At 44.9% G+C, this 23,817-nt stretch overlaps 2 protein-coding genes across 2 annotated transcripts in view; one reads left to right on the top strand and one right to left on the bottom strand.

Annotated features, from left to right (window-relative positions):
- LOC119171776 (uncharacterized) overlaps positions 1–17,029 on the top strand; it is a 46,899-nt gene extending 29,870 nt beyond the window's left edge. The window contains exons 5-6 of the mRNA XM_075892073.1: positions 11,040–12,780; positions 16,571–17,029. Of these exons, the coding sequence (XP_075748188.1) occupies positions 11,040–12,780; positions 16,571–16,718 (1,889 nt within the window). The 3' untranslated portion in view covers positions 16,719–17,029. The remainder of the gene's footprint in view (positions 1–11,039; positions 12,781–16,570) is intronic.
- A 298-nt stretch (positions 17,030–17,327) lies between these two features.
- LOC119171575 (acetylcholinesterase-1) lies at positions 17,328–21,045 on the bottom strand. Its single transcript, XM_037422353.2, has 2 exons — positions 19,254–21,045; positions 17,328–18,340 (listed from the first exon to the last, which is right to left on the bottom strand). The coding sequence occupies exons 1-2, from the start codon at positions 20,894–20,896 to the stop codon at positions 18,193–18,195; spliced, it is 1,791 nt and encodes a 596-aa protein (XP_037278250.2). The 5' UTR covers positions 20,897–21,045; the 3' UTR covers positions 17,328–18,192.
- Between the last annotated feature and the right edge of the window lie 2,772 nt (positions 21,046–23,817).

The raw sequence follows: 23,817 nt of genomic DNA, 5'->3' as shown, positions 1-23,817 counted from the left end.
ATATACATACATATATATATATATATATATATATATATATATATATATATATATATATATATATATATATATATATATATATATATATATATATAAATATATATACATACTCTCTTTCTTGCTCCTATTGCCGCAGCCGCAAGGCTGGTAGCAAACCGGATATAAATAGACGTGTTTTTTTTTTTTTGTTGACGGTTACTACAATTGTATGCAATGGGTTTTTCCTTGCACACGGTTCTTTGCTTCGCCTTCAATATAGTTTTCTTTATGATTTAATTGTTGCTGTTTGACTGGAACATCTACATAATATAAATTAATTGAAGAAAGTACGTATGAGATTTCAAAAGTAACAATATAATTATAGAAGCTTCTTCATTGAAGTATGACAAATAATCGGGCACGGAATCTCTCTGGAGCCAACGCTTTGAATGCGGTCATGCTTTTGCCAACGCAGCAACTGTACTCCTTTTCATTGCCGAAGAGGGCAACTATTGAGCTAACGTGTGGTAACTCACTCATCTGGTTGTTCTATAGGGTTTATACTGATTGACTATTCACCCTAAGGCCGCGGGAGCAATTTCCGTCTGTGGCAGCTGCATTTCAATAAAGGCTATAGAAGCCCTTGTACTGTGCAATGTTAGTGCACGTTAAGCAACACGAGACGGTCACGATTTCCGGAGCCCTCCGCAGCGGCGTCTCATAATCATACCATTTTTTGAAGCGTATAACTCCACTGTGCTTACATTACAAAACTGTAACTATTCTTTTTATTGTTAGTGGGCGTTAAAACACGTTTGGTGTAACCGAATCACGATAAAGTATTTGTCTGCAACGTAAGATTGCGCATGTACTTCAACTGCTCGACGTGGCGTTGCATATTTTAATCTGATAAACAGGTGCTTTTAATCAATAGTTGAACGATTACATCTGAATTGCGAAAGGAGGACTGAGTGTTGGTTGATGTGCGTCAATTTCTTTTCAAAGAACATTACAGTGCGCTGACCTCGGCGTCAATAGCCGCCATTCAACGCACGTGTTGCTTTCTCTCTCAGGGTTTCTGTCTTGTCTGGCATGTGCCGTGACAGCGGCATAACGATACTACATAGCTGTCTTTCTAGACCATTGATCGGGCCGTCGAATCGATGCCGGCCTTAATACCTCGTCGCCCGACGCGTGGACTAACTTTCCTTTCACGACTCCAACGGGGAAAATCAGCCACGATCAGGTCATCTGATATAACCCAGCAAAAGCACGAAGAAAAAACAATAACTGCGTAGTGGCGAGCAAGCCTTTCCATGTCAATATCTATTGGAGGCCTAGTACACGCCACCGACCTTGGCTTTGGAATCGAGACCTCATGAGAGTGAAGAACGTACACAGAGGATAGAAAGAGAGCGAAGCCTTAAAAAAAAATAAGATTCATAGTGGGTCATTTGCTTTCAAACATTAATTCAATACCTTCCGTTTTTCTTTTCGTGTATGGCACCTAAGACGCTATACGGGCCAGGCATTAAGCTTCCATAGAAATGCGACCACGGTGGCCATGTGATCGAACCCGCTAGTCTTTCAGGTCCGGGGACGAGCACAGTAAAAGCGCACCTTCATGACGGAATCAGGTATAGTTCACGTTAAACATACGTAAATACTAAGGAAAAAAAAATGTGACTATTCAGGGTTGAATAAAGTTCATTGCCCGTCAGTCCATGCATCCATCCATCCGTCCGTCCATCCGTCCATGCATCCATCTATCCGTCCGTCCGTCCGTCCGTCCGTCCGTCCGTCCGTCCGTCCGTCCGTCCGTCCGTCCGTCCGTCCGTCCGTCCGTCCGTCCGTCCGTCTGTCTGTCTGTCTGTCTGTCTGTCTGTCTGTCTGTCTGTCTGTCTGTCTGTCTGTCTGTCTGTCTGTCTGTCTGTCTGTCTGTCTTTTGAAAGCAAGGCTAATGGAAGTCAAACATGGCAATGAGTTAAAGAACAGATAGGCTTTGTATATAGACGACGACAAAATGGTGGATAGCATTGCAAACGTTGTTATACGAGCAACTAAAAAAAAAGATACTATGTAGTATCGACAAGAGCTATGTAGTATCGTTTTATTGTTGTCCACGCATTTAAGCGGGAAATCACTACTTTAAGTAACTGGTATAATATAGCGAGTGCTAATAAAGTTACGTAATAGCAAATACCTCTGTAATAAAAGTGTTAATGTAAATTGCCGACCACGACGTCCGCAATGTGGCCTTCTAAAGATCTTAAGTATGCTGTCATGCAAAAAATAAGCAACATTTTATAGGCGAAATAGAGGGCTGGTTTCAGAAGGTGCAAGTGCTTTACAGCTTCCAGCGTTCGAATAAAGGGGAAAGCTGCATTTTCTACACAAACACTCACTAGCTTGAATTTTCCTCCATTTATGTGTAAATAATGTAGTCCACCTTCGCTGCTAAGCCTTCTGTTTCCCCCAGCAGAAATAAAAGTTGTTCGGTGCTTCGAGTGATACCTGGACATGAGTCATGCGCTGTATCATAATGACTAACCAATAAAGGACCGATGCATTGAAATAATTATTGCAACGAAGCAATAAGGGGCACCTGAGTGCATGGATCTTGTATGTTTGGTAAACAGATTTACTTTCGCAACATGTAAACAGCTTGGAATGGTTTTTTTCTTCTTCATTTTCTCCCTATATAGAAAATCCCCACGTGGCATCTTCCATCGTAACGAGATACCATTCACATCTCAAAGAGGTGCCCCGCTGCGGTGCATGGTCAAGTGGCTAAAGTATACCCTCAGATGCTGACACGCAGGTCGCGGGATTGAATCCCTGCTGCGGCGTCTGCATTTTTGATGGAGACAAAAATGCTGTAGGCCCGTGTACTCAGATTTGAGTCCACGTTAAAGAACCCCAGGTGGTCGAAATTGCCGGAGCCCGCCACTACGGTGTCTCTCATACTAATATGGTGGTTTTGTGACGTTAAACCCAAGAAAAAATCTAAAACAGCTGGGCTGCGAATAATTGTAACCCCTTACGTGCTAAAAAAGCCGCACTACTGCATGCACCACAGTCTTTCCTTAAAATCAAGCGAAATATAGTTCACATTGTTTAACAATTTTGAAAGATTTTTTTTTCGTTTATGTGCACATTGCCAAATAGTTCGAAGGCATACATGACCACTTCATGCCACATTTCTTTTTAACATCTATCATTCCCCTCACCCCTTTCCCCAGCACAGGGTAGCCAGCCGGTCTAAGAACTGGCTAACCTCCCTGTCTTTCCGCTTAAACTTTCTTCCTCCTCCTCCTCATGACAGATGCGTACAAAATGAGGCAGCCACAAAATCCCCAACCCTCTCCTGACGCCACCCTTAAAAGAAAGCATGATAAACTGTCCTGCTTATGAAAATAAAAATAAATCGCTGAAGTACAAGTAATGTCGGATGACCTAACAAAGCTGAGGGCATTTCGCTTGGTGCAAAGCGCCATCACAGAACACTATTAAAAGTCTTGAAGCACGGTATTAATATACCAGAAGCGTAATGTACAGGTCAAAATTGTATATTGGCAGATTCGCGCAGACACAACTTGGGTAGAGTGAGAGAGCCTCAAAATAAGGTGTCGTTCGCACAGCTGCACATTAATGATACAACGAACACGGACGCAACACTTCAAAATACGGCATATTAAGACACGTGAACGTTCAAAAAATGTTTATGAAGATTCGCGAATCGTATGATTTTGTGTTACATGAGGTAGTTCGGAAATAGTTGGCCGTGCCTCATTGTTTAGGGTTCTGTAACTGAATGTTAGATGGGTGAACACGTTTGTGTAGGGTGAATTATTGGGTACACAAAGCTGTGTTATTGTGTTACTTCCACACTGGATTACTTCACACTTCACGACGTCATTACGTTCGGTTACTTCATAACTGCTGCTGCTGCTGCTGGGAACAGCAGCAGCAGCATTGTTAGGGGCGCCTGCTGTTGCTCGTGGGCGCCTGCTGCCTAACGAGCAGCAGCAGCGGCGGCAGCAGCAGCAGCAGCAGCAGCAAACTAAATGCAAATGCCTATTGAGATCGATGCACATTGCGAAACATTGGTGAATCACCGACAAAAAAGATTGAAGGACCACACGATGATTCTGCTCGGTTCACCTGTCCGTGGCAAATGCTGTCCGTGGCAAATGCTGTCCGTGGCAAACACCTTCAATCACCTCTTCTTCCACCATTGTCACTCAGACAAACAACGGCAGACGCTCTAATAAGTTGTGAGGAGATGATCGTGCAAGTGTATCACAAAACTAACAGCTGCTAAAATTTTACGCGCCAAAACCACAGTAGCACTCTATGACACACCGTAGTCGGGGCTCTGGAATAATTTGGACCACCTGACGTTTGTTTCTGCACCTAAATCTTAGCGCAAGGGTGTTTTTTTTTTTGCTTTTCGCACCCACCACCCCCTCCCCAAAAAGGCGGCCACCGTGTCGAACCGGAAAAATAAAAATGCGAATGATACGTGACGCGGACAGGGGCACTCCGTAGGAGGACATTTGAGATGTGCCTCATTGACAGCACCTCCATTCGAAAGTGTTGCTCGTAAGGACGTCTGCAGGACCCGGCGTCTTCACTGCAGGCGCGCCACGTATACATTCCACATCGTCGGTCGTTTGGCGAAAAAGTAGGCGCCCCTAACGACCATCAGTTTGGATTGTGACCTATGGCCGTAACGATGATATGCCGGGAAGGCCGGTGCTGTTCCCGACCCGACGCGTCTCGCAAGGAAATGCTTTTGGGTCAATCGAGAAGATCCCGTCGACGTGCCCTAGTCTGGAAGGGAAGCAATAAATAAAAAAAGGCATTTTCACGGGGACGCAGAAGGAAATACGAGAACACGTCACGAACCGTGAAAACGCCGCTTAGCCATCGGACGCTGTTGGAGCGATTAAGCGGATTTCGTTCCGTCTCCGCCGGAGTGACCCGGCGCCACATGACGGGCTTTCTCCGTTGCGGTCCTCTTAACGATGGCTGGCTTGTGACAGGGTGCTCGATCTCTATGTGCACACCGCTTTCCGCGTCCGATGGAGTCAAACATAGCCTCATGACGGACGCTGCCTAAACTACCTCAGCCGGCACGTGTCTTCTGGCCGAGTGTCAAGATCACGCTTGAGGAAGAAGCAGCGGAGGTCGAAACTGCCATGCGGTAGCGGGGCGGAATGAGAAGAAAATGGCACCGGACGCTAACACAGCAGCTGCGAAGATGTAAATGATCTGTAGCCACTTTCCTGCACGAACATTTTAATTCCCAGTTCTTTGGTCTATATATAAGCGAAACAACGTTCGAGTGCATCAGCATTTTACTGAAGAAAAGTTCTTCGGAGCCTTACGTTGCAGCTAATCAGCCCCAAAAGGATGCTTGCCCTCCTCAATATCTTGAAGGCAATGAAATAAGGTCCTCGCCAGTAGACACGCTTAACTATTCTCTTTTCTCTCTCTCTCTTGACCCCTTCATTCCCTTCTCCACGTGTAAATGGGCAGACGAGACAATCTAGTTAAAACTCCATGTCTTTTTGGCACTCTGTTTCTCCCTCCGCCCTCCACACAAGCGCCCTCGCCCTCTCCCAACGTCATCCATAACAGCATTCACTAGAGTTAAACTATTTGCTTCCGTACTCACTAATTCAGAGGCATGAAAACGGCTGAGCTCACTTAGGCACATAAGACGACTTGAAGGCGATTGCGCCTGTAGTCCTTTAGATACCACTTTCTTGTCCTCGTGCGAACATCGCAAAAACGAAGTGAAGGTACATCTGGCTAGCACTTTTTTTTTGTCTGTGTGGGGGTGAAGTACTTTTTCAAACCATTCAAGAGGCTTTTCCCTTCGTCTCCAATCACATATAGTGCGACCAATGAATCAAATGAAATCAGTCAATTCAAATCAACCCTCCGATGTGCCTTAAGGAGACTTGATGATTGGCTTTTTTTCTGAAGGAAATATTTTGGGAGCCTGTCCTCACAGTACATAAGCCCACAAAGTCATACGAGTTCTGCTGCGGTATTTGAATGCCGCACAATTGAGCGACACCTGTGATACGCTGCACTGCATGTGTGCTGTGATTTGTTTCTCTCGTCAACTCCATTATTCCTTTCTTCTTGCGTATACAGGGTTGCGAACTTGACATAGTCTTGTGTGTGCGTCTTTTTCGAACGAAACACCTTTGGATCTAGGCTTGTTCGTTGTGCATTAGTTCGCCCAGACAATGACGACGATGAAAAATAGGTGCACTAGCCCATGCAAAGTACCCGATGACGATGACGCTGAATACACGACAGGATGCTACGTTGCAAATGCGTATGAAAGCGCGTACTAGACCTCAGAACACTCTCTTTATGTAATTTTATTTCCTCTTACCCCTTCTCCAGTGCAGGGTAGCAAATAGAAAAATCTTCTTCAGGTTAACCTATCTGCTTTTTCTATCTTTCGTCTCCCTCCCTTTCTCTACACACGAAAATATATTTCAATTTTTTTAAAGACAAAGAACCGGGAAGCATAAGTCACATTTTATAGTGATGAGGGCCCCAAACCTTTTGTGCATGCAGAAGTAGAAAAACAAGCGATTAAAACATCATATAAAGGGGTAGTCAAAGGGTTTTGGCCAGGCCAAGCTGCTATAGGAATACAGGAGATGGCGCCCTGGGAACTTTTGACGGCACCTGTACGTATGATTGTAAAAACAATTACATCAGCCTCGTGGACTAACAGGTGATCTCTGAAAGTCACGGGGCATGCTTGAACGTGAATCGTTATAAATTTTTTATTGTTAAATATTCGAGCCATCGCAACGGCCGAAACTTAAACGGCAATTCAAGAATGCGAATATACCCGATGCAACTTGATAAGCGCGCGTTTGCTTTCCCAACGAGATTGACGCTTATGTATGCTGGGCGTTTCACTTGGTATGTGATGGAAACGAGCTGTGCTGAATCTTTGAGCATGTAGTGGACCATATGCATATGCTCCACAACAAGTGCATGAAACCGTCTACCGTAACAGGCCAAAGTGCCACGACGCCATGTGCCAGAAGGTCACATGGAGTGCACCAGCTATACGAAAAGCAGGACCGCGAAACCTGCCACATGTCGTACGTCATTCGCAGTAGACAGCCGCGAGGATTCGGTTGCAATTCGTGCGCTGCGCTTAGGAAGCAACTCAGGGAGGCTCTGTGCTACCATTCTTTTTACATATTGCAGGGATACCTGGGCATGTACACGGTGGCGCCCGTTCCGAGCAAAAGAGAGCGCGCATACACACACACGCACACACACACACACACACACACACTCACACACACACACACACACACACACACACACACACACACACACACACATACATACATACATACATACATACATATATATATATATATATATATATATATATATATATATATATATATATATATATAAAACACAAGTTTGCAAACACCAAACTCGAATGTCAGCGAGGAAGCGCCGCCTCACTTCTCCCCCGCCGGGGGTCATCCGCCGCGCTGCAGTTCTGGCGCTCTTCAAGTACGCTCGAGGGCCGCAACAGAAGGTCGAAGGAGTTTGTGTAGTGAGCTGGCAAAAGGCTGGCCTTCCTCTCAGTGCGTCCAAGTCAGAAAAAGAGGCGGCGGCTGCTCGCATTGCATGCACCAGACGACGCAGGGGCGAGGGATCATTGCCCGGCTGAGCACAGCCTCTTCACCTCCTCCCACCAGGAAGACCGCCGCTGGGCCGGTGGGCGAGCGCCGATGGACTCTAAATAGTGCGCGACCTAAATCGCCGACGCCCGGGCGAAAGTCGATTCGCCAGACGTCGTCGACGAGGAGCCCTTCGAGTCCGGTGACCACAGTGCGACACAACATCGTCGTGCCAACAACAGCGTCTCAGCAGCTGCACGCCGCGGTTGACAAGAACTGGTGGCCACACGGGGAGCACCATACCGCGCATGACGTGAGCACGAGTCGTTTGAATCGAAGGTAAGGTTGGCGGTGTGCCGATGAGACTCCGTTGGTATACTGCCGTACAGCGCTCGTTCTCTGCTCCATACTCGGGTAGTACATTCTGAGCCTTCGACGATGTTAATGCAGATGCTCACGCGGACGAGTTTTAAACGATGCTAATGAAAACACGTATAATTTATTACTGAAACCCTATGGGTGACTCCATGGTCAGGCTTTGTACGATGGTTCCTCTGCAAGAAAACACGTGCCTCTAGACTGCACATTGCACACTCACGTTGAGATTGTGTATTGTGCAACGGTACACTTGTGTATTGTGCAACAGTACACTCGTAGACAGGTGAGCAACAAAGCCTGCCTGCTCCGCCCCTATAAGGACATTCAGTATACCTTGTATAAAATACGGTAATTTATCAAATAAACTTTTCAACACACCTATATCGTCACATTGGGGTTTCAATGAATAAATTGACCATGACCATGAATTTAACACTCTATTGGGATGTTTCGTCAGCTGAACAACAAAATGATTCAGAAGAGGTGCTCGAGCATGCTTGCAATCGAGAATTTAATATAATATGCTAGTCGCTTGTGTATCACGATTACACAAGACAGAATCTACGATAATTTTTCAATATTTTTAGATAAAGCAAACACGTGCGCTTTGCTTATGGAGTGATCGACGTCAGTCAAGATTGTGTGGAAAGCAGGCACCGTCAGAAAAAAAAACTGTGTACGCGTGATAACATCAGATAAATTTGAATTTAATCTGTAGAATGGTAGTTGGCGCCCTTTTGCAGCACAAATGTATGCTCACTGGCAATTTGATGATATAGGTCTGTTTTCGTGCGTATCAAAATACTGCGCGGTAGGCTTAAATCGAAAAGGCAATGAAGAAATAATATCTTGTCAGTCCGTAATTTATTGGGTATGGTACGGCATCTACGAAATACTTATAAGTACGACGTGACGTTCTGTAAACGAGGAACACTCCGCTATCTCATATTTCTTAGTAAAACATTGACCATTCTGTAAATAGTGCCGATGTACTGAAAGTATTACACTTGCCCTGAGAAGCCAGTCGGCCTCTTCTGCCTCCGTTTTTTTTTTTTTGCGTATATAAGCATAAATCAATGCCACAGTGATACCAAACATGACCATAACGCCTGTCAAGTCCTTGGGCTATAATTCTAGCATGAACGCAAGATACCAGCCAAGGACAAGTGGTAGCTGGTACCAGCTTACGCAAGGTACCAGCAACGGGCAGCGCCAAAATGCACAGCATACAGCATTGAACACAGTTTCAGAACTATCGTGCTCAAAGGAATCTTGGCGTATTCCTTGCTGTCCTTTCTTTGTTTCTTGTTTTCCTGTAGTAGGGAAAGGATAACTCACAGTGAACGGAAGACGAGCCTTAGCCAGGGCTTTTTTTTTTTTTCTGTGCTCGTAAAACGTGATGACCGCATCGGCTTTCCCGGGTCTTCCTCGGTGGTCACGAATGTCCTCGTTCACTCGGCAACCATTACAACATATCAAGCTTACGCAGGACTTTACTTTGTACGTCCGCAATCCTGCATATTGTACGAACGGAACCTTAAACACATGCTTGAATCCATTCACATTCTAAATTTCAATAATTCTGTGTAACTTTGTAAGGCTACACCACCGTCATTAGCGTAGCAATAAAATATAAGTCGTCAAACTCGCCATTCCCATGTCTTTTATTACCTAATTTGGACAAGCAATTTTTCAGCTTGCCAAGTCGTTTAGGCAAGTCCAAAGCAAGGCTGAGCAGAGGTATTCAGAAAAGTATGCCGCAATGCTGATATCAAAGTATATGCACGGGAAGTTCAAATTACTTAACGGAATATTCCGGTGATACTCTCACAAGAGCACGCACAAAGCATTGTGAAATACAGATACAGTAATGCAGGTACAAGATTACGGATACAGGAACGAATATTTATGCCGTGGATGTTGATATTGCACAAAGCCATTTGCGACAATTAATAAGGAGTGATATTGCAGTGAAAAAATATTTGAATTTGAACGAACATTGCATTAAAAACGCATATACACTTCTTTTACACAGAAGTTGTGTTTTGCTAAGAGGATTGTTGAGTAAATGGCACTAGGCAACAGCAGCTTCTCAAATAAATTGTCTTCGTGGCAGTGTCATTACGAAAGATTAGCTGGCTGCCCGAAAAAGATAATGAATTCGGGGGCTTACACTTTTCAAGGAATAACACTTTTCATCGGCGGAATATTGAAGGCCGACAACGCTGCCTTCAATATTCTTCCATCGGCAGGATAGGACACTTTAGCTATTGTGTGCTTCTGGGGAAGCCTTTGCCACCCTGTATTTGTCACCAACCAGTGGCGCACTTTTCTCGGCTTATCATAAGGCATTTATTCTCCATTTAACACATAAGCTGATCCTCCCCCCGCAAAAACACAAAAATATTAGAGATACGGAGGTCCTGCACAATACCTCGACACAATCTATACATTAGAAAAGTATTTCACAAGTGAGAGATAAATACACTGGTCAAATACATCTCGCTACATAAAAAAATAATGAGCCTAGAAGAAGAATCGTTGCTTCCCTGAGCATTACAGTCACCTCAGAGAGGAAGTAACCAAGCCAGTCTCGAAACGTCGGGTTTTCTCCAAGATTGTGCCTGGAGGTGATTTAACTTCTTTAAGATACTCAAAAGTATCTCTAAGACACTATCGCGATACTGCTCAGTGCTGATCTAAAGTAAATCACTTTGTCTGTTTTCTTAGGTGGACAAAAAAGGTTAGAGAACAAAATACATACTACAAATCATTGCTGTCATAAAGGGTAGTGCATATAGCGATAAAACTAAACAAAATATTTACTGGTTTTGTTATTTATTCACTTTCAGGGCCTGTCTGTCATATTTCGTTTCTTAATGGGGCGAAGTGAACTAATGGAACGAGTGTTCAGTGCACCTGGTAATCTAGTGTTTGCTTGGGTAGACAGATGCTTTATATAAATGCACATTTATATTTTTTTTCTTTCAGAAGCTGCACTAAATAAAGAAGGAATAATGTACTCGAGGATAGTAGTTCTGCTCCTCTACGGGTACGCGCTGCGATCTGCTCATGCGAGATGCTACATATTCCAGCCAGGAGACCCCATACAGGACACCGATGAAAAGATATATCTCGCGCAACCTTTCAACGTGACTATTCCTTTGGAAGCCGGCGTACCCACCACAGCGCAGCCGGCATCCACGGGTAAAGATCAGCTGTCGCTGGTCGTGCCACCCGATGACATACAGTCCCTATCGACGACCACTTCACAGCCTATATCGACAGAGGAAAGTCCCATCGTCGAAACCAACTCCGGTCCGGTGCAGGGCCGAAGGGTATACGCCGCAAATAGGACTCTCTACCAATTCGTCGGCATACCTTTTGCCGAGCCACCTGTAGGCCCGCTCAGGTTTCGCAATCCCATCCCTGTGAAGCCCTGGTCCAGCGTTTACCAGGCAACGAAGAAGCCGTTCCCTTGTCTGCAGACGGACTTCTACATCAACAGCAACGTGACGATACCTACGGCTAACTCGAGTGAGGATTGTCTCTATCTCAACGTGTGGACGCCTTCTCGGGAATGCGTCCTAGGAAAGTTCAGCTGCGTTCCAAAGACAGTGATTGTCTACATTTACGGAGGAACATTCAGCTTTGGAAGCAGCGGCTGGGATTGGTACGATGGCAAGGAGTTCGTTGCACGCGGAGACGTTGTCATGGTCAGCATGAACTACCGCGTCGGTCCCATGGGCTTCTTCCACAGCGGCACGACGCATTCCTCGGGCAATGCTGGCCTTCACGATCAGCTTCTGGCCATGAAGTGGGTCAAGCAAAACATTCGAAACTTCGGCGGAGATCCCGACGACGTGACGCTGGTGGGTCAGAGCGCGGGCGCCATCTCCATAGGCCTGCACCTCGTGTCGCCCCTCAGCAAAGGTCTGTTCAAGAGGATCATCATGGAGAGCGGCAGCCCTTACTTCCGCATTGCGGACAACACCAGAGAAGGCCCTCACAAAGTGGAGAAGTTGGCCCGAGCACTGCAGTGCGCGAGAAACGACATGACCATTGAGTCTCACATGGCAGAAATGGTTGAGTGCTTGCGCAAGATCGATGGCAAGGAACTTCTGATCATGTCGAACACGATATTCGGAGTGCACGCGTTGACATTTTTCCCCGTTTTCGGGGACGACATCATTCCGGACGATCCGTACTTGATGATGGAGCAGAAGAAGTTTCACAAGGCAGACCTCCTCATCGGAAACAACCTTGACGAAGGCAGCTACTTCGTCTTCTATCTCTTCGGTAGAGCTTTAGATCTGGAGCAGGCTCACAAGATCACAAAATACGAGGTGGACCTCTATGTCTCGTACTGCCTACAAATGCTTTTACGAAAGAACGTATCACCCATCCGTCACTACTACCTCAGCCACATTGGTGAACGCGAGAACATCAAGGCCCTTCAGAAGGCTGCTGAGGCGGTAGGCGACTTCGCCATGATTTGCCCTACCAAGTATTTCGCCGAGAGCTTCGCGTCCATGAACAACAAGGTCCACTACTACTACTTCACGCACCGACCGTCGTTCAGTACTTGGCCTGGTTGGGTCGGGCCCACACACGGAGACGAGGTGTTCTTCGTGATGGGGCTTCCCTTCAGCAGCCCTGCGATTGCCACCGACCAGGAGAGAGAGCTGTCGAAGCTTATGATCGAAACCTGGACAACATTCGCGAAAACTGGGTGAGTACTTACTCTGCAGCGAGTGCATTAGACATTCGGGGCGTAAAGATTTGCAGCTTGCTAAGTACAGGGTGACAACATAATCCTAAGAAAAACAGTAGATTGATTGAGTACTAGCTGTGGCATTTAAAAATTTTTTCCTCGCTCATTCTTATACGGTAATATTCTAAATGTATACCACACAAAAGAGCCTTTAGCTAATGACTTGAGGGCACCTCGACCAACCAGAAAGCATATATTCATAAAACATGAAATGAGAACTATGGTGATCCACAAAAGAAGTGGGCATGTAACTACACAGAAACTGGTAGAGAAGGAAAGGCTGGAAGGTCGACCAGTTTAAGATAACCGTTTGCTACCCTACAAGTGGGAACGAGATGGGGAGATTGAAAGAAGGAGAAGAAAGAGAGGCGAAAGACAGAAACATAGCACATCACACATCACGTGCACAAGCATTTAGTCAGTAAGCGTCCATGAACCTTGCATGGGAACGCAGCATCACTATCACAGCCGCTTGTCCATGTCTGTTTCTTTCAAAAACCTCAGCAGTTGTTTCGTAGCCTTCAACTGCAATGTGATTTTTCACAACATGTTAGATGAGATCCAACATAAATTTGTCTATACTGTGAAGGCGCTTTATAAAGGACGCCAGTGACTGTCTCTGCTCAACATAGACCGGACAGTCACACAGGATGTGGCATAGCGTCTTCTCGCAACTACAGGCATCTTTTTATAATTAATTTCAATACCAACAACACAAGATTAAAACCGAGGCGCAGAATGTTTATCAATTGGTATATTATAATAACATATTCCTGGATAAGCATCAGTGAGGGGTCCCTTGAATGCTGGCGACATCTATTTATTGCTTAAGACACTAATTGAGAAGTCCTTGTAACGTGTTTTTGTTACATACATACTAGGGTTAACACTGTACAAAAAACACCTGTCGATTAGGGTAAATTGTAGAAAACATCTTATCCCGTTAGTGTACACGTGAGTTCAGCGCCGTCGGTGCTGCCCTTTGCGACCGCAATAACACGACCGCCACCGAAATAGACCATCACGTCCCTTGTTGAGCGCTTTGCGATAAGCTCGCCTTGTTGTACAGGGAGTACAGATTAGCTACTGCAAGTAAATAAAAAGAAAATTATTCTAACAAAACCCCGCCTTTCTGTTATCAGCATTAAGGTACGCAACAGGAAAGGGAGCGCCGAGTTTTAGCAAAGACGAAACAGGGGCGTTTTTCCGTAATGGGCTCGTTCCTTCCGTACGCCGAAAGTCGTTCTATTCTAAGCGTATACCAGGTAAAAGCTGGCATGCCCTTTCTGGCTCGAAGCAAGGAAACGTTGCATCCTTTTATAGTAACGCTGAAACATTTAGATTTCCCCAGTTGTCTCTGTACAGAAGCAAAACAAAGGTATTGTCCTGCGATGTGTCGCGTCGCGTGGTAAGCATTCGCTTACCGGGGTCAAAGAACAATTCTTTTTCGGGCATTTTTATGTTGAGTATATAAGTCACACAGTGAACGCATAGGACGACTCGTATAGCAAGCTCTGTTCTTGCCCTAAATTTTACACGTGCCACTTTACACACTAATTCTCCTGCTGATGATACCATCTTTGCCGAGTGAGGTGTAACTCGTTCCACTCATAATTAACTTGCGACTCATTTTTTATCTGCAACGTTACCGGTATTTTTAACATCTTTTATCTGTTACTTGCTCACAGTATATTCCATGATGTATACTCCATAGGGCCGCATATTCAGTAAACCTGTTTTTCTTACTAAGTATTCGTTTTCACAGTTATGATAAAAAGAGATGACCATAGTGAGATATATTCCCACATTGCGTTCTCCTGTACTTCTTGTACAATCGTATTTCGCGTTAGTTGATCGGCATATTAGACTCGTGAAGACTGACATTCTCAAAAGGGGGATGTCATAAGTTCCTAAATAAAAAAGATATCTCTTATATTCATTTCATTTCGAGGTCTGTAGCTGTTATAGCGGCTCTAGACACCCCTACTAGTTCAATTTGATATACAATCATATGCGATTCGAAGTTAGGCAGTAACTCTTTGTGACCTGTCCAGGAGGTCTGGTGATTATAGTCAGGCCTGTAGTCAACAAGTAGTTTATAGCTTCTCCACCACCACCCGATGGAATTTAGACTAAGGGAGGCGTTTGGTCGAGGAATAATAATATGAAAGGTGTTTTTCAACGCCCTCAACAAGTGCCCCCCCCCCCCCCCAAAAAAAAAAATTCTGGCTACAGGCTTGGTTGTAAAGCTCGGCTGTTGATCGGAAGGTCGCGGAATGGAATCCCGGCCGCAGCAGCCGCATTGTCGATGGAGGTCAACGGGCTTGAAGCCCGTGCACTTAAAATACTATGGTGCACGCTAAAGAACCACAGGTGGTCAAAAATTCTGGAGCTGTCCACTACGGAGTCTCTCATAGTCGATTACACAGTGAATGTAACGTTCCGAAACCACGTTATTATTATGAGAGACTGAGTAGTGGAATGCTCCAGAAATTTCGACCACCTGGGCCTCTTTAACACGCACCTACCTCGTAGATGGGCCTCGAGCGATTTCACCTGCATCGAAAATGCGGCCACAGCGGTCGGGTTTCGATCCCGCAACCCACGGGCCAGCAGTGGAGTATCGTAACCAAACCTGAAGGGCTGAGATGGAGGAGCGACCCTTGTTCAGTGTTGCGCGAGCGACAGAATTGACTGCTTCATAAAGAAGCGCGGTGGATGTCCCTCATAATCGTGTTGTTGTTTTGGACGAGACGAGAACCGGCGCATTCAGCATGGTATGGCCGATGGCAAGTTGTTTTGGAACTTTAAGCCTCCACAACCTCCGTAACTATCCACGAATGTTGTTAACTCATTCGTTCTAAACGAAAGCCGATACGACTTTTATGAAAACAATGACCTTTGGTTATGAGAAACAGCGTCCAGGTTAACCCGAAAGTAAATTAATTTCACTTCTAAAGTATAAAAACACCAACACGCTTTATAGGCGACTAAAAAAGTTGCTCCATTACTCTGAGTTTGTCTATTCATGATACAAATCACGCAGTACGTAAACAGTTTGTAACCGAGGGTGTTAAAAGTACTAGTTTGACTGACAGCCCGTTCGTGACGTCATTTGATAACACCTTAATAGCCATGAATGTGCGTAGTAAGATGAAAGAGTCGGAGAAAAACGCTACTTATAGGGACAATTTAGAGCTGGACTTTCAAACAGCACTCGAATGCAGACTGGCCTTTAAAAGAACTGAAAGCTGAACGGTATAGTTTAGGCTAATTCATAATGTTTACCTGCCACAGTCGTTAGGGGTTATCGGGCTCGACTGCTCACTCACAGGTTGCGAAATCGAATACTGGCCTTGGCGGACGCGTTTTTCATTTTCCGTAGCACTCCACAACGGCGTCTTTTATGATCATGTCATGCTTTCGTCTCATTAAGCCCTAACATTATTATTATTATTATTATTATTATTATTATTATTATTATTATTATTATTATTATTATTATTATTATTATTATTATTATTATATTATTATTAATATTATTATTACATTCCTGCTCTTCGTAGTGCAATAAACTCAAAACAACGCGCAGCGAAAGAAAAGCAAGTTAATGTGACTCAAACGCTCAAGTTTTCTTCCCCTTTTCTTCTCGTCCGTCCATTTATTGATGCCCAACACATAAAATGAACCTACGCAAGATACTTACTGGCCTACCACTGTGACTTTATACGCCTCCATTTGTGTGCAGGAAAGTTCCCGACGTCGCCAGCAAGCCGTGGCCAGAGTTCACCGCGAAGAACCAAGTCTACATGGAACTGAACCCGAAGAGATATACCTATGGTCGGGGACCCAACGAGAAGAACTGCAATTTCTGGAAAAGTTACCTGAAGCCCTGAGATGGAGGATTCGCCGTTGTTGAGTGCTGCGCGAGCGACAGCAATTGACTGATTCGTCTTGTGCGTTTTATCGTTCCACTGTTACGGCAACCACATAAGGTTGACGTGAAGTGCGTATCTAACTTAAGATATCTGAAAGACCGCAATCTACCTGATTGTCTTTGTATATAGCTGCAAATACTTTCAACGAAACATGCTCATGATGGCACTTCCTCGTTGTCTAGTGCTAATATGAGGTATTTCTAACACTGTCACCTCTGTAGTTGAGATCATACTATGTATGAATCTAAAAAAATGGTTTCATCACTGTTTGTATCATATATTGTGTATTTTAACAACATTACTAACGCTGCAATCACACTGAATTTATTTTTTAGACCTATCGATCTACTGACACTACTACGAGTACTTGTAGAACGTTCTTAAGGCGGGCGCACTTGTGCCCAATAACGTATATTTGATTCACCGAGAACTAAAGAAACGATAAAAACAAACAAAAAGAACATATGACCAGAGGTTTCCCATTACATTCATTGGTGTTATGATTGTACAAACGTCAGTGCATGAAGTTAATCAAAACGCGAGGCAATCATAAACGACAAAATAGCATTCATAAAACGGTGCCTTTTTATTGAATGGTAGCTGGCTTTGGTCAGAATAATGAAAATTTGAAAGATATTTATGAACAAATGCAACACATAATAGTGAATGAAATGTACTGGTAAGTTAAAACCAACTGGTGTTATTTTGCACGTATTCTCGGGCGTACATACGTATATACGTACATTTGTACCCAAGGATTCAAACAGGACGATCCAGGGTTAAATAACAGATGCACCTTCGTCTCCACCACCTTCATTTCTAGTCATATCAGGGCGATTTCCACTTCAATCCGTAGATCACAGCCAACGTCATTTTAGAGAACAGATTCTTCGCGACATGACGTGGTTATCTCTAGTAGCTGTGCATAGGTACCAGTCGGTATGCTAAAAAAAATCGATGTGGCTTCTGCATCCGTGAGTGCTGTGCATCTGTACGTATTGTTACAGTTCTTAATGCCTTAAAACAACGGGAAGGAACCACGCTGGCTGCTCTGAGCTGCAGCTGAGGGAGCCCGACGAGGCTGAAATATTCAATCGGTTGACCGCTCCTGCACTCGCCTGTTTAAAGGCGCAGTCCAGAGGAAGGGAAAAGACGAAGTACTTAGGGTGGAGTAATAGCATTCCCTAGCCGGCCGCCTTTGAGCCACTTTGCGTTCTTCAGTGGCGCAGAGCTGCTTTTTCGTGATTTTTTTCCGGATAACATAAACAGATTGTTCATAGCGAGGCCCTTTTATTAGACACTGAGCCTAGCGTTACGTTTACTTCATTTATAGAACAATCAATTGCCACTCCATGAAGTGCTTTATTTGTGAGAAAAAAAGCCAGTGACGGATGTATAACATGCGTTGACTAGATGATGTGGACTCTGGCACTCACTCCTTTACTAGGAAAGGCTTGAAGAGGTGGCATGGTTCACTGAGCTTTGTTCGCTTGAAACTGTGGGGTCTCATAATCACATACTCGGGGGATTCAGCTGAGTACTTGGGCCACGTTTCATTCGAGCCCAGCAGTGGAATTTTTCTGCAGGTAGAAGCCAAATACAATTAGAGGCAAAATACTTCTGTTTAGTCTGTCCAGCGCTAGAAGAAAAAGATAAGACGGAATGACAAAAATGAAACATTTACTCGTAGCAAATAGAACTCCGAGACTGAATGCATTAATTGACCATCGATGTAATAGTTTAAATAAATGTAAACAGTGGATGGAAAATTTACTTACTGAGTAGACATATAGCCCATTCACTGTTGCTTTTCTAATGCATGACACCACTACCCCAGTTTAAGCTTTTTTTGAGAAATATTTAGTGCGAAGTTTGTTATTCCAATACAAACATAGGAAATGACGTATGCAAAATTAACGCATCTTGCACGAAGTCATGCAAGGATGGGACATGTCAGAGCTGGTGGGCATCTAGGTGGTCCTGGCTTGGCTAAGCTTTTATTTCCTTACGTCTCGCATTTCCATCCCTTGTTACACTATATGTAGCATACATGAATAATGGCTATGCTTGCTGTCCTTTTTTATCTTTTTTAGTCTTCTTATTTCTATATCTTTCTATTTGTTTGCTTGTTTCTCTGACTTTCTATATTTTTCCTGTATTCTTTATTTCTCTTTTTTTAAACCTCTCTTTTTCAGTACTTGTTTTTAACCACCACCTTTTTATCCTTACACCGTTATGTATGACCTCCTAGAGCTCAGTTCTCTTTACCACACCTAGCTATACCATACCATACCATACTATACCATACTCTACTATACTACACTATTGTCTGCTAGCGTGCCTGGAGAGCCGTGTGGACGTTCGCTTTCAAACTGCGGGGACGGGGGTTCACATCTCATCTCACCGAGAAATTCTTTTTTCTACATTTTTTTTCTTTCTTTTTTCATTTAAATGGCAACATACTTACAATATTACGTAAACGTTCACACTCACCCTTTCTTGACGAATGAAGACCAAGCACCAACAGTTTGCAGCATGAGTGACTGTTCTTCGGGCGTGAATCGAATGGATTTGACGAACTCCTTCGTTTCTTCTGTCAAAGGCGGCGACATTAGGCGGCTCTCGTCTGAGAAAAACGGCAGAGTACCAAGCGTGAACGGCAGTTCCTCCACGTGCGTCGGGCCGTAGTGCTCGGGCCACAAACTGTACGACGGCCGGTGGGCGAACTTGTAGACGTACGTGGCGACGCCTTCATTCGACGCTGTTGTCGCGAAGATATGCGCGGGGCAATTGAACAAAACATCCGCCATCAGAGTGCCGAGTATTCTTATCACACTTTCTTGGTCATGTTGTACTTCAGGAGGGCCAAAGTAATGCTCCACAATGTCGTTAGTTTTGTCTAGGGGAATCTCAAACACGAGGTACAGGGCGACCTTGACACCCTTTCTATAATCATCAGTCAGAGCAGAGTCCAGGTCCGGGGCCGCGTTGCGAATGATGTCGAAGAATAGCGCCCCTTCCTCAGACGTTGTGCCGATAAGCATTTCGTCGACGTGCATTTTTTTCCAGTTCGCGGCAGACAGAAAGTTTGTGGGAAGGAAGTCATCTCCCGAATCTGGTACGAATAGTTGGTTTTGTATAGATTTAGAACCGATAGCGCTGTAGATTTTTTTCGCATCAAGCCGACGTAAACACTGCAAGATCTCGGGTATCTTTTTTCGAGTTCCGGCTTCGGAGTCGTAACATCCCAATTTTTCAGCATGCTCCCGAAACAGTACCGAACCCGAGAAGGCCACGCCGATGATTAACGTGATCGGCGAGCCGCTTTGAAGGATGGCCCTCTTGAAGAGGCCCCGGCTGATGGCCGATGTGCAGTGCAGTCCCACACTTATGGCTCCCGCACTGTGCCCCGCAAGAGTGACGGCATCGGGATTTCCTCCGAAGCTCGCGATGTTATCCCTGACCCACCGCAACGCTGACAGCTGATCGTAGAAGCCGACGTTTCCCGGTAAGCTGTCGGTCGAGGACGGGTAGAAGCCCATGATGCCCAGTCGGTGATTGAACGTGACATAAATGACATTTGAAAGCGCGACGAAATTAGCCGGGTCGTAAATGAAAAGCCCAGCGTCGCCCCACTGAAAGGCACCGCCGTGTATGAATACGACCACGGAAAGGTTTTTTCCGCGGCAGCTAACTGCTTCGTCGCAGACATCGGATGGCCTCCACACGTTGATGTGAAGGCAGTCTTCTGTTGCTACTGGGTAAACTAGGCTCACGTTTCGAAGCGGAGTGAAGTCCGTCTGCCAGCACGCCATTGTCTTTTTTGTGGAATTTAACACGCCTTTCCAGGGTTTCACGGGCAGCGGTTTCCGGAATCTCAGTCGTCCGATCGGTGGCGTCGCATATGGTATTCCGAGGAAGGCATCGACGTCTCCGTGCTCGAGATGCAAGCGTCGTCCGGCCACCGATCCTGAAGTTGTGTGTACGATTGGTGGGTCGAGTGTTGAAATTCCACGCATCGAACATAGGGCGAAAAAAGACAGAAAAATGTGGGCAACGGACTTCATTTTCTGAACGCCTATATTCTTTGACGGTTCCCGTAGATGATGTTTCTCAAATGAAACTCCCGTTCGCATAAATGCGATATGTAGCTGTAGCGATACGATGAGCGAGCGACTGATTGCCGTTTAAATGCCAATGCCGCACACAGCTCGAAAAAAAAAAACAGCAACGAAGTGCGTGCGGTTCGCCCTTTCCCTTGGCAGCAGGGTTTAGTGGAGCTATCCGGTGCCATACGCGCAGAAAACCTCCCCAGGGCTTCGTGCGGAATAGTGAAGGAACTCCACACCACGCTTGAAGATTTTCCTTTCAGGCTCCAAGGACAATTTGTTTTCTTTCCTGTGTCATGCCTCGCGGGTACGTCTCGCACCGTTCACTCCCCTTCAGCGTAGTTGTTTTTTCACGTCCTCTATTTACTACGCTCAGGGGAGTTGTGCTTGCTGCTAGAAATTGCGCTTCCACAGCGGACTGCTTCACGTTCGTGCAGCAACTTTATGAAATAACTTTTAAGGCCCACACATGAAAACGCTCGTCCAGCGTGTTGTAAATTCAACCCTCCTACCCAAATGCTGCTCATATTTTTAGAACCACAAAAACTTTAGGAGGTTGGCACGAAATAATCATGAAAGGTTGTAAGGTGTAGCAGCATGTGCCTTGAGAGAAAAGAACTCGACAGAAATGAATCTCCTAACTAGGTTTGAGACACACGCAAACATTTCACCAACCCGTCAAATGGTATGAAAAATATGTGTCTTGCCCATGGCAAATATGGCGGGATATTATAACGTGGTTAGGATGGCGAAGATATTGGTCATAATGATTGAGAGCTTTTTATTGGGTCAACTGGAACCCACAAATATAGGAACGCCTAAAGTACAAGCAATATTTGCTCTACGATGACAGAATAAGCACGTATACACCGCGGGAAAATGATGTGACCATCGGCGGACGCGTCTTTTATAGACTATCTACTGTAGGACGTCTGGGCACCGCCATTTTTGGATACAAAGGTGCTATTTTCTTGTTTTCGTATATTGCGAAGCAAATTAATAATGCCGTGAAACATCGCGTGAATAACCCGTCCATTTTCATGTTTATCTGTCTACCGTAACACTGTTCAGTTGTTAAAGATGCAAAACGCAAATGTTAACTGCCCAATATGGTCTCAATTAAACTATAATATAGTGTACACATGAGTGACTATAAATTTCAGACTGATCGTTCAATATTCACGTTAGCTGCAGAATAAACTCGATTTCTCGTGCCGGGTGGACGATCTTACGAGAACAGTTTAAAACAATCGCAGCCCGATCACCTAAATGTGGAGAGATAAGCGCGCATGAGATTATGTCCATTCTCAATGAACTTGAAAACAAACAGAGCTGTGTTGTCTGCTGGGTGCAACTAGGATAAGTATCTGTTTTTAAAATCTAGCGCTGGCCTCTAGCTAACCAACTGTAGCATAGATTTATTATTAAAAGTTTAACTACATGAAGTAATCGATATTTTTTACATTTTATTTGCTTTTGCAAAAGAAATTCAGGAATTACGCTACAGTTATTTATGTGTCTTGGCATATCCTGCGACTAGAACGACTGTCTCTCTCTGGGACTTCGTCATTGACGGCCAGTTATTATAGGCACGTGTACTGTTCGGTATTATTGCACGTTAAAGAACAGCAGAATGGTTCAAGTTTACGCAGCAACGGCGTTTCTCATAATCATATGGTGATTTCGGGAAGTAAAACCCTGGATATAACCATTGTGTACTATACAATTTCACTGCACGTAAAATCATCCCAGTGGTCGGTATAGTCCGGCGCCTTCCAATACGGCGTCCTTGATAATCGTGTCACAGTGTTCGGGCACCTAATACGAAACACTTTCTTTTTTTTAATGATAGAGCATAGTTTTCCACAAACCTACCAAGATATGTTTTTTGTCCATTTCCGGCCTTTGTTTTGCGGGTTTCAGAATTTATATATTTATCGTTGTTGTTCAAACTTGCGCCTTTATTCACTTTTATCTTGCCTTGTTCTCAACCCGCCACTGCAACGAAGCGATAGTGGCGTTGCGATGTTGAAATCGAGGTTAATGGCAGAATGCCTGTTCTATGCGGTCTTGTACTCAATTCCACATGCTGTGTATAGTAAAGAACAACATTAGCTAAAGCTATGCTGTAGCATGGCTTGCCCCACAATTTCCACATCGTTCTTTTTCGCACCAAGGAAGCTAATCGGAAACCTTTCGGGACATAAATGTGAAAATAATTCTTGAAACTTACTCTTGATCTGGCATGCGCGTCCGCCTCGGCGGTACAGTGCTTGCGTAGTTGGGTTGCTGAACTGTAAGACGCCGGCTTAATACCGGCCGCGATAGTCACGTTTCGACGAAGGCAGAATGCTGGAACACTGTGTACTTTGCGATGTCAGAGCATGGGCTCGATCCATGGGAGTCGCCATTATCCAAAGCCCTCACCTAAGGCAAGCCTCGATCATACCAATATTGTGGCTTTGGCTCTTCAAACGCAATAAATTGTTGTCTGGCATGCGACAGACGCTGGTATTGCCCCACCCCCTACTTAAAAAAAAAAAGCGTCGTTGTTGTGCAGCGTTTCGGCTTCGTCTCCGTGAGTTGGTGCATTTTCATGTTGCTAGATTACATATCCGCATTCCAATTTTACTTGAGCGCGAGGAGCAACTTTCTTGCGTTGTTTAGATGGATGCAACGCCACACACGTAAAACGGGGGGATGAAAAGCCAAGATGCTAGATACGAGAATCGGTGATAACATCAGCGCACACACCGAATGGCTTGCGCAGAGAGATAAACGCGCGTTGGTAACGCTGTATTCCGTTGCGAACTGTGCACGTGTACACCCGGGCGTGGTTTCTGTAAGACTCACAAACGCCTCGACCACTCTACAGTGAACTAGAATATTTTTTCTAGAACACTTTTACCGCGCGCCCCTTCACCGAAAAGGAGCCTTTTAATAGGCCC

This window comes from Rhipicephalus microplus, chromosome 4, assembly GCF_043290135.1.
Source record: "Rhipicephalus microplus isolate Deutch F79 chromosome 4, USDA_Rmic, whole genome shotgun sequence".
NCBI lineage: Eukaryota > Metazoa > Arthropoda > Arachnida > Ixodida > Ixodidae > Rhipicephalus > Rhipicephalus microplus.
This window is presented reverse-complemented; position numbering and strand designations above follow the sequence as displayed.